General features: G+C 36.6%; 1 protein-coding gene across 1 annotated transcript in view; it reads right to left on the bottom strand.

Annotated features, from left to right (window-relative positions):
* Positions 1-12,599, bottom strand: part of LOC128636275 (neuron navigator 2-like) — a 474,377-nt gene that overhangs the window by 112,717 nt on the left and 349,061 nt on the right. Inside the window, 1 exon segment of the mRNA XM_053689311.1 lies at positions 2,054-2,192. Coding sequence (XP_053545286.1) covers positions 2,054-2,192 — 139 coding nt within the window.

Raw genomic sequence — 12,599 nt, 5'->3', positions numbered from 1 at the left:
TCAGTTAACCACCTTCAAGCAAACCTCTTCGTCAATCTGCACTCTACGATGAGTTTTAACTAAAATATATTCTTAGTTACATGCACCCCATGTCATAAACATTAGCTTTGCTCCAACCTCACTTGTTTCCACAAATCATGTTTCTGTAATTTTCTACCCTGAGGACTATCAAGCATATAATTTAAGATGCCACAGTATTGATGAGCACATGCAAAGGCACCGAGCCACATAAGACAAAATAGTCCTGGAAGGAAAACAGATATAATTGTACCCACTGGGAAGCACGCTGTTCCCTTTCTCAATAATGATTTGTTTTTACACAAATGTGATGAAAAAAAGCAGCATTTAGAAATGATATTGTCAGTTTACTGCAAATTTAAACTTAAAGAAATAGAATACATAGGGCATGAATTTTCAAAACAACTTTATAATTTACTTATATTATCAATGTTGCTTCCTTCTCTTCCTATCCTTTGTTAAAGAGTAATTCTAGGTGAGCTCAGGAGCGTGCACAAGTCTTAATCCATCTGGCAGCAGTGTTTGCAACAATTTTTATAGCAATTTTATACATAGTTACAAACACTGCTCCCATAAAATATTAAAGACATGTCCACGCTCCTAAGCTCCGATCAGCCTACCTAGGTTTACTCTTCATCAACAAAGGATACCAAGAGAACAAAGCTAATTTGCTACTATGAGTAAATTGTAAAGTTAATTGAAATAGCATATTATTCAATTACATATGGAAATTATCACCTAACAGCACCAGTGTATTTACAATTGCATACTTCATCTAAAATAATGTTCCTTAGTTTTCAGACAAGGCTGCACTATATTGCTATATAATGCCCTGTAATGTTTAAATGGCAGCAAAGTGTTAAAGTCAAATTAATATTTAAGGGGAAATGTGTTCCAAATAAACTAGCATGACTTTGGTCAGAGGCAGAGCACTACTTAGTTGATAAACATAAGTCTGTAGTTTGTTTTGTAAACTCTTTAAAGCGAATTGTCTAGAGACAAATGCAGAACAATTAAAGGGACTGAGACACTGAGATTGTAATATAAAATGATTATGTGTAGTAAATGAGATTGTAATAAAAATAAGTTTATGTGTTGTAAAAACACTATTTATTTTGACCCCTTTTTCTGTAATTTAACTCTGAAAATTGTGGGTTTTACAATTCCCCTTAGGGACAGTATACACACATTTTCATATAACTGTATGTAATAGACACTACTATAAAGAAGAATATGCACAGATACTGGTCTAAAAATCCAGTATAAAACCCTTTAAAAACTTACTTAGAAGCTCCCAGTTTAGCACTTTTGATTAGGTTGACTGGAACACCCAGTGAAAGCAGACAGTCCCCCCTCCCCCTTCCTCTACATATGAAAATACTCTTTACACAAACAGGAGCAAGCTGGAGTAGGTATATGTCGGTATTCTCCTAAAACTTTGGGGCTTGGTTAGGAGTCTGAAAATCAGCACAATGTTATTTAAAAATAAGCAAAACTATACATTTTTACAAAAAAAAAAAAAAAAAACTGTATGGGCTATATAAATGGATCATCTACAAAACATTTATGCAAAGAAAAATCTAGTGTATAATGTCCCTTTAAAGCAATGGCCTGTTGTAAAATAGATTTAAAAGCCTGTACTTATCATATATCATCTACTGAGGCCATTTAGTAACAATTATAAATGAGATGATAAAGGAAGTATCTCTCTGGGTTTAAAGTCCCTTTTAACGTTGCTTTATTTCACACAGCCATGGTTTGCACACTTTAGTGCCTAATTGTCCTCATCAGAAGAGATTAGATAAGGGGAACCAAGTTTAAACATGGCGACACACATTTTTTATAGAAACTGATCTAAACTATCTATATCTTTAATAGTTTATTGTAAAATAAAAATCTACATACTATTCTCGGGCTAATCTTTTCTTTGAATGAATACATAATTATATCTATAATTTATTTAATGTTTAACGGCACTTTAATTCTCTCCAGCGGCTACAGTACTAGCTACACTTAGAAGACATAAAAAGGTTACCTGCGCATCCAGGTTTTTCCGAGAGGACGCAGGAGTGTTGGCGTACGAGCTTATAGAAGAGCTGGTGTTAATATCATCAGTGCTAAGATTGTCTATAGTGTCACTAATTCCACTGCTCACCGAGCTGCTGTCGTCCCAGCTGAAAAACAGAACAAGCCATTAACATCTAAGCAGGTGGATTGTAAAACCAAACAAAGTGCTTAAAAAAATAGGATTATAACTTCTACAGTCTCCCCTGTAGCTAAACAAACACAGATATTATTAGATACCCAAGTAAGCTTCTCTTTTCCAAACTGTTCCGGACTGAGAAAAAATATTCAGGTCATTGGCACCAAATGAATGGTAGATAGTGCATACTAAATAAAAAGGGATTCCATGTTCTCTGAGCTGTGTTAGGGAGGATCTGAGAAAGCATTCATTAGTTTCTCCAGCCTGCATTCCTTACAACAAAGCAAAAACAACATCTTATTTGTTTGCTTATAAATCACTGTATGCAAGAGCCTGGACTAGCAGTAATGAAATGACTTCTCCAGGAGATTCCCACTGTGCAAGGCCAACAGTAGAACATCCATTCACATTTAAATGTGTTTTTTACTCAGGGTTCTATGAAATAATATGTAATGTTTACCAGTTATGTTCTAAAGGAGCAGCATGGGGAAAGTATATGATTTACAGTAATATTTATACCCAGTTGTCTGCTCTACTTACTGCATTATGTACATGTGCATCTTGTGCATGATTGGCTGCTGTGTATACAGTTGTATACAGAATGATTTGTTTGTGCAAGAAGCAGGTGCCGGATTGGCTGCTGTGCATTCAGTTGTCTACAGAGTGATATGTGTGTGCATAAAGCTTGTGCAGGATTGGCAGCTATACACAGAGTTGTATACAGAGTGATATGTGTGTGCATAAAGCTTGTGCAGGATTGGCAGCTATACACAGAGTTGTCTACAGAGTGATATGTGTGTGCATAAAGCTTGTGCAGGATTGGCAGCTATACACAGAGTTGTATACAGAGTGATATGTGTGTGCATAAAGCTTGTGCAGGATTGGCAGCTATACACAGAGTTGTATACAGAGTGATATGTGTGTGCATAAAGCTTGTGCATGATTGGCTGCTGTGCATTCAGTTGTATACAGAGTGATATGTGTGTGCATAAAGCTTGTGCAGGATTGGCTGCTGTGCATTCAGTTGTATACAGAGTGATATGTGTGTGCATAAAGCTTGTGCAGGATTGGCAGCTATACACAGAGTTGTATACAGAGTGATATGTGTGTGCATAAAGCTTGTGCAGGATTGGCAGCTATACACAGAGTTGTCTAAAGAGTGATATGTGTGTGCATAAAGCTTGTGCAGGATTGGCAGCTATACACAGAGTTGTATACAGAGTGATATGTGTGTGCATAAAGCTTGTGCAGGATTGGCAGCTATACACAGAGTTGTATACAGAGTGATATCTGTGTGCATAAAGCTTGTGCATGATTGGCTGCTGTGCATTCAGTTGTATACAGAGTGATATGTCTGTGCATAAAGCTTGTGCAGGATTGGCTGCTGTGCATTCAGTTGTATACAGAGTGATATGTGTGTGCATAAAGCTTGTGCAGGATTGGCAGCTAAACACAGAGTTGTATACAGAGTGATATGTGTGTGCATAAAGCTTGTGCAGGATTGGCAGCTATACACAGAGTTGTATACAGAGTGATATATGTGTGCATTAAAGCTTGTGCATGATTGGCTGCTGTGCATTCAGTTGTATACAGAGTGATATGTGTGTGCATAAAGCTTGTGCAGGATTGGCAGCTATACACAGAGTTGTATACAGAGTGATATGTGTGTGCATAAAGCTTGTGCAGGATTGGCAGCTATACACAGAGTTGTATACAGAGTGATATGTGTGTGCATAAAGCTTGTGCAGGATTGGCAGCTATACACAGAGTTGTATACAGAGTGATATGTGTGTGCATAAAGCTTGTGCAGGATTGGCAGCTATACACAGAGTTGTATACAGAGTGATATGTGTGTGCATAAAGCTTGTGCATGATTGGCTGCTGTGCATTCAGTTGTATACAGAGTGATATGTGTGTGCATAAAGCTTGTGCAGGATTGGCAGCTATGCATTCAGTTGTATACAGAGTGAAATGTGTGTGCATACAGCTTGTGAATGATTGGCAGCTATGCACAGAGTTGTCTACAGAGTGATATATGTGTGCATTAAAGCTTGTGAATGATTGGCTGCTGTGCATGCATATGTACAGTTCATTCTGTATAGTAGGGAAACGATAAAAGCAAATATAGCATTTACTGATTTTACAGTAATTAGATGAGAAATGGTTAACCGTGTTATGTGTAACGTTCTATGCCCTGTTAAACAGCGTTTTTTACACCTATGTAAATATAAATGTATACACACACACATATATATATATATATATATAGTTAATCTCATAATTTTGACGGTTAAATACAAGATTGAATGCTCCCTTTCCCACTTGTTATGACATTCAATATATACAACAAATGTTTAGCATGTGAATGTAACATTCTAATATTGCATTTGAATATGGATTCTTAAAGACTTTCATTGCCTATAAAAAACAAATATATGGATATTTGAATGTATTGTTGAATAAACTAAAACTTTACTTTTTTCCTAAATTAAAGGGATATTCCAGACAAAACTGAAAACCACATGGGTGCATTTTAGTTTTGAATAGAAGCAATTTTGTAATATACATAAATTAGCAAAAATACTTCTTATAAAAGCTATAGCGGTTTCAAAAGTGTATTTAAGTATGCATCGTGCACCAGCATTTTAAACACAACATTTGCTCAGAGAGCCTAAGGTACTTGTACTATCTGGTAATGACTCAATTTGTCAATTGCTGACATGATACAAGCCCCAGTGATTATCTGAGCAGCTACATTATTTAAAATGTGGGTGCAGTGACAATATCTAGCTATGCTTCACATGCACGTGCAGAGAAAAATGTCAACACTAAAACAGTGATAGCTTTTACTAGAAGCATTTCTGCTAGTACATGTATATTGTAAATATCTTTCTATTCAAAGATGTAATTAATCTATGTGCATTTACATTTTGACTGGAATGTCCCTTTAATGTTGAATGTTCTGTAAAAAAATAATAAATGAAGCTTTTTTTACTGGTGTAGAAAACATTACATATTGCAAAGGGTTTAAAAAACATAAAAATGTGGGTTGTGACAAGAACACACATTAAAGTCTTTGTTGTTTCTTAAAAACTACACACAGATGTGCAAATATCCCTTTAACAGAAGTGAAAATCTTATACTACACAACTCAGAAATTTTCAAATGATACAAATGTGATACAAATTTTAGCTACGCGTAGATAAAAAAACCTAAAACTAGAAATTGAAAGGCACATGGACACATTTCAACTTTGGATAGAAGTATTTTTGGAATTCGCTGTATTAGCAAAAAAGCTTCCAATAAAAGTTATTACTGTTTCAGTGACAATGGGGCCTATTTAACAAAGGTATGTCGGACCTGATCCGACAGTGCGGATCAGGTCCGACAGACCTCGCTGAATGCGGAGAGCAATACGCTCTCCGTATTCAGCATTGCACTAGCAGCTCTTGTGAGCTGCTGGTGCAACGCCGCCCCCTGCAGGGGGGGTGTCAATCAACCCGATCGTACTTGATCGGGTTGAATTGCGGCGATGTCTGTCGCCTGCTCAGAGCAGGCAGACAGGTTATAGAGCAGCAGTCTTTAGACCGCTGCTTCATAACTGCTGTTTCTGGCGAGTCTGTAGGCTCGGCAGAAACACGGGCCCTCAAGCTCCATCCGGAGCTTGATAAATGGGCCCCAATGTTTACTGTGCATGGAGCATATGTACATATCCCTGTGCGCCTTCATTCAAACACTGTTCTTGCTCAGACCGCTTACAGTAGCCTATATGTATAACCAAGCAACACCACCAACAAAGGGGTTAAACACATAGGGAAAGTCCTGAACACAGCTGATGATTGGTGGGGTTGTGCAACTGCCACTGCCGATTGGCTCACCAGCTGTTTTCTGCTTGGGACCAGCAGTTTTCTCTCAAGCAGGACTTTACCTATGTGCCATTTTTCCACTACAATGGAACGTTAGCGATCATTTTATTATTTGCACCAAATAGATGTGTAATTCAGGCAATCGCTTGCCATACTGAGATATTTCTATAACTAAATATACCAAGAACGCTGTATATAACCTATGCTCACTGATCGTACACACAGTACATGCTGTAGAAACCAGATAAACAGGTTAAGATTTTGCCCCCAGCTCTGGTTATAATTATCCCAGCAAAAATAAACATTAACGAATGAGCGGATGCAGAAAGCAAACACGATCTGCAATTAGATAACTGGGTTATTACAAAGCCATTTACAGGTGGTTACTTTTCTTATCCTAATCAGATTAACGTTTCCTATAAAATAACAATGTATACAAATACATAGACATTATATGCAATCCATTTAAATCATTTATACAAAACCGTATTAACAAACGGTAAGCAAAAGCTATTTGCATTTTAACTGAAAACAGCAGTAAACCTACAGTACGCCGCATAAAGAGTTTCAGGGATAACTTCCAGAGCCGTATTGGTGGGGAGAGACAAGCCCCCCTTTATTCTATTTTTTTTGCCCAGGAATACATTTAAAAAAAATAATACTAGGGGAGAGGGACAAGCTTCCTCCATTCTCAAAATAAAAAATGGTAGATTTATTGAACCAAGGAATATTGTTTGTTGTTTTTTTAAAGTAATATTAAAGGGATACGATTTGTGATTCAGACAGAGAATACAATTTAATAAAACAAAACAAAACAATTTTCTTTCTATTATCAAATTTGCTTCATTCCCATGTTATTCTGTAGAAGAGATATCTAGATAGTCGTCTGAAGCACTACATGGCAGGAAATAGTGCTGCATTCTAGTGCTCTTGCAAATGGATAACATTCTTGCAAAACTGCTGCCATATAGTGATCCAGAAATGGGCCGGCTCCTAAGCATACATCCCTGCTTTTTAGTCAAAGATACTAATAGAACAAAGAAAAATGTATAAGTAGCCCATAATCATACAGTTATCTTTAACAAAAACAAAACACTGCTCACTTGCCAGGATGTATAGTTCAACTTGTTATCCCTTTAATTAATTGCAAGTTAAAGGGACATTAAACCCAAAAAATCTCTTTCATGATTCAGATAGCGAATACAATTTTTAAAAAGTTTCCAGTTTACTTCTATTATCAAATTTATTTCATTCTCATGTTATTCTTTGTTGAAGAGATACCTAGGTAGGTAGCTAATGTATAACATTGTTGCAAAACTGCAGCTATATAGTGCTGCAGACACGTGCACACTCTTGAGCTTACATTTCTGCTTTTCAAATAAGGATAACAACAAAACGAAGAAAATATGATAATAGAAGTAAATCAGAAAGTTGTTTAAAATTTGATGTTCTATCTAAATCACGAAAGAAAATATTTGGGGTTTATGTCCCTTTAAGAATTAGTACCAAGAATTTCATTTTTTATTCCTGTTTGAATTATCCATCTGTTGTACAATATATTAACAATGCAGAAACATGGCTGTAACTTATTTACGATACAGACTAGCGCATATAGTCATTGGGTGATAAACACAACACACAAGTTACATATTACGTTCCATATAGCTTACTGTCTACAGACCGTTTTAGCGGTCAGTTTGATGGAAGCAACAGGCACTATTAATAACGGCCAGAAATAGGAATATTCACTTGCAAACACTAACTGGGAGAACTCGTTTTAGGCAATTGTTTAGCACAAAGACTCCTATGAGACTTCAATTGCTGCAGGGGAATGTGATAAAGAGGAGAATGGGGGGGGGGAATGGGAGACCAACTTACTGGCAATCTATGTTAACAGGATTAAATAAATGCATTAGCAATTAACTTACCTTCATATCCCTCTTGCTCCCTTTAAACTTAATTACAAACCAGAGCATCATACCCAAACTCTATAACATTGAAAGGACGAGTCAAAATTCAGATATTGTGTACAACTCCACCCCGCCAAAAAAAAAGACATATTCCAATTTGATTTTTTCTCTTGGTCTCCTTTGTTGAAAGTTAGCTACTTCCCATTATTGCATACCTAGGTAGGCACATGCGTGTGCATGTGTCTTGAGCCCAATATGGAAACAGTGTTTACAACTAAATGTTTGTAACAAGTAATTTTGATGAGAGAAATTAGCTGGGATAGTTTATTTTTAAATAATATGCTCTCTCTGAATGAGGATACTTTAATTTGACTTACATGCCCCTTTATATGATGCGCACACTTTAAATTGTGTTAAACAATTTGATCTTTTTTTTTACCATTTGGCTGCCTAAAAACAACTGGCACGCATTGCATAGCTATGAAATACAGTTCTCTTTGGATGCCAAGTGGTTAAGATTCACAAACTCAGGAACTGTTCTGCTGGTGCATTAAACTGAAATATATTATTTATCTTCATGCCGTGGGAAACGCTAAGGATAAATATAGAGATAAGAGAAAATGTTGCCAAATCTGAAACTTTATTTGTAAAACAAAAGGGAGATTAGTCCTCTATGGTTCTTTGAAAGTTGGCAAGAAGTAGCTGTGTGTTCTTGGTCCTGACAGGTACAAGGTGAATAGTTGGAATTTTCTGACTACAAATCAAGTAAAACCGCAGCTGGGATCCCCAGGTACAGCAGGTATAAAGATAAAACATTATCAACCTCTTCTTGCCAGGATCCTTCACATTTGCAACGGTTTTCAACATTCTAAACGGGTCCCCAAATATTTCATTTAGAACGTAAGCTGATAAGCCCACCAGTTCAGTAGGTCACTATGTATAAAGGTGGTAAACATCAGATGTTAACTCATGGGCAGGGCCCTGTACCCCTTTATTATTTGTATATTTTTTATTTAGTTTTACTCTTTAACTGTGCACCTAATGCCACTGCACTGTTTAACATAATACTGTGCACCTAATGCCACTGCACTGCTTTACATAATCATATTAATAATAATAATAATAATAATAATAATACCTAACATGACACACAAAGTTTCTAACAAACTATATTATATATTTACATAAACACACATACATACTCTATAAGCTGTATATACTTTTTTTTAAGCTAAAAAAAAACCTTATACTGTCTTATCCCCGGAACAATACAATATAGCAGTATAAGCACAAAGGCTGAAGAAAGATCCTACCTTGCCAAACTGTCCGTAAAGCGCATTTGACGGCTCTGCTGCCCATGGAATGTGCCTGACAAACTACACAGATTGCCTTTGTATGATGACACCTTCATTAAAGCAAAAAGCTGTGCACTAGATCATAACCTCTCCTGGTAACAAAAGCTGTGTTTTCGGAAGCACATGTAGCAGCCCTGAGAGTCACTGGAAGTTAACACTAAAGTTGTATGTGATCATCAGAAGGTTCCCTAGTCAGGAAACCTGATCCCAGAGCAATGTTAACTACTGAATTGCTGGCAGCCCACAGGCAGCTTAGGTCATATGTGAGACACTACAATGAGGTGGCAGCAGACTGTGAAGGAGTGAATGTGTGTAAATAAGGAAATGAGTGTGAGCATAGCAGATAATGCATGCAAAGGGAACAGTGAATACTGTGTATACACTACCTCCCAGACGTCTACATTTTATATCGTTTGCCATATACACAAATGTACTTGATACCATCTAGCCTGCCATCTACCTAGGTGTTAAAAGTCCCTTAAAGGGACAGTAAACACATTGCAATTACAAGACATTTCTGTTGGGTTGCTATAGAATAAGATATCAGTAATGTTTCTTAAAACCAATCAACATCCCTTTTCCTGCAAATATTTATCAATAGCCAAACTCCACCCACAATTTGCCTAATATGGGGGAGACAATCTGGGCTTTAGTCTAAAGTCTAGTCACTGTGATAAAGTTTGCATAAATGTCTGATAAAGCAAATTAGGGACATATATGGGGCAGACTTAACCTCCAAAAGTCAGCAGGGTCCATTTCAAGTTCTGAGAATTAGAAATTGCTGAATTTCAAAGCTAAATAAGATATATATATAAAATAAATAAATAATAAAGTCTATATTGAAAAGTGAATCTCATGGTATGTACAGTCCCTTTAAAATGTGTTTTTTTGTTCATACTAGAAGCCATTGCACTTATCTTCTACAGGTATATGTAAGTACTGTTTAAAAAATAACTGGATTTGATTAAATTAAATATTTTCAAGTTATTTCACAAATGTGAAAAATCTATTTCAGGTTTTTAAAGGATATAAACCTATGCTGATAGCTCTTTCAGCACACTGTAAAACTAAATGAGAATCCCTTTACCAGTACTAATATTTTTGTGCATAAAGAAGTAGTGGATAAAAAAAAGAATGTATGACAACTGTATAGAACAGAAACCAGTCAGAATAATAAAGAGGCAGTTGTACATTTTTCGATGCCATGATTACAGATATATGCAGAACAGTCATAGAAACATAGATTTTGATGGTATATAAGAACCAAAATACCCTTTGAGTCTTTGGGGTAGATTTAACAAATGCCTTCAGGCTCGCCGGAAACAGCAATTATGAAGCAGCGGTCTTAAGACCGCTGCTCCTTAACTGGTCCACTGTCTCTGAGGCTGCGGACATCAATCCGTCTGATCCTATATGATCGGGCTGGTGAACTGCTTGTGTAATGATAAATGCAGACAGGGTATGGTGTCTGCATTCAGCGATGTCTGTCGGACATGATACGCTGACAGACATTGGTAAATCTACCCCTTTGAGTCTGTTCATACTTTCATCAGATCTTTAGAATAGCCTTGTGGATATTACTGTATTCTGTTATAGGCCTTACCCCCTCTATTGGAGTTCCACTCCATCAATTCAAGCCAAGGGACAGTATACACCAATGTGCATATAACTGCATGTTATAGACACTATTATAAAGAACAATATGCACAGACACTGATCTAAACATCCAGTATAAAACCTTTTAAAAACTTTCTAGGAGCTCCCAGTTTACCACTGTTGATGAGGTTAGGCTAGAACACCCACTGCAAGGGGCTGAGAATATAGGAACAGCAGACACCCCCCCCTCCTCCACTGCATATGAAAAATCAGATTATACAAACACGAGCCGCAGGAATCTGTAGGCATCAATATTCATCTAAAACTTTGGGGCTTAGTTAGGCGTCTGAAAATCAGCACAATGTTATTAAAAAATAAGTACGACTATACATTGTTACAAAAATACGCCCAGATAGGTTATATATAATGGATCATCTACAAAACAATTATGCAAGAAAAATCTAGTGTACAATGTCCCTTTAACCATCAATTAAAGGGACACTCAAGACAAAATTAAAATTAAATGATTCAGATATAGCAAGACATTTTAAACAACTTTCCAATTTACTTCTATTAACAACATGTGCACAGTCTTTTTATATTACACTTTTTGAGTCACCAGATCCTACTGAGCATGTGCAAGAATTCAGAGTATACGTATATGTATTTGTGATTGGCCGATGGCTGTCACATGGTACAGGGGGAGTGGAAATAGACATAACTTGGAAATTTCTCAAGAAAAAAATCTAGTACTCATTTCAAATTCAGACTAAGTGCTATTGTATTGTCTTTTTATCATTCATGTGTTGATTATGCAAATCTACTGTGTTTACGGGTCCTTTAACCACCCTTTCTGTAAAGACATACTCCCACTGATTAGTCCTGTAGCTACTATACTCCCACTTGAGATCATGCCCCGTTGTTCTGGTGGTGCTTAACCTCATTTCTATTAGATTATTTAATAGACTTAAATGTTTCCATCATATCCTCTCTCTCTCTTCTCCTCTAAGCTTTTCATATTAATGTCACAAAGACACTAGTAACTAGTTTGTGTATAACGTTGTGGGGATACAGTCTGCACATAGTATTCAACAAAAGGCCAAACCAATGACTTGTAAAGTGTCAGAAAAGCACCACGTTTTCTGCTACTAATACCTTATCATATACAGCCAATCATTATACAGGCCATACCTGATGGGTTACTGGACTGTTTACCAAAGTTCAAATAATGCATTATAATTCCCAAGCCTTGCTCCTCTTCTGCTACTGCCGGTAAATGGTCTTTGAGCCTATAACTAATGTTGTTGTTTGCATCCCAAACATATAAACATTTTGTGGTGTTACATTTTTATTTCAATATCACAAAGTGCCTAAACTAGATACTGATTTGAAGCATTTGCATGTTATGGAATTTGCTTTAAAGGAACATAAAACCTAACATTTTTCATTCATGTTCCTCCCTGCACACCCTGCAGCATGTGTTACTCATAAGAGTCCTGGAAAACATGGCTGAGGTGGCAACTCTATACCTATGAGAGAAGAAACACAACACACAAGTCCCCACACTAATGGAGATAAAGTACCTCTTCTTATAATCAGATACGTGAGCCAGAGGGACACGTCCCTTCTCTAAAATGAAGTTAAGTACAAC

Source organism: Bombina bombina, chromosome 7 (genome assembly GCF_027579735.1).
Source record: "Bombina bombina isolate aBomBom1 chromosome 7, aBomBom1.pri, whole genome shotgun sequence".
Taxonomy (NCBI): domain Eukaryota; kingdom Metazoa; phylum Chordata; class Amphibia; order Anura; family Bombinatoridae; genus Bombina; species Bombina bombina.
This window is presented reverse-complemented; position numbering and strand designations above follow the sequence as displayed.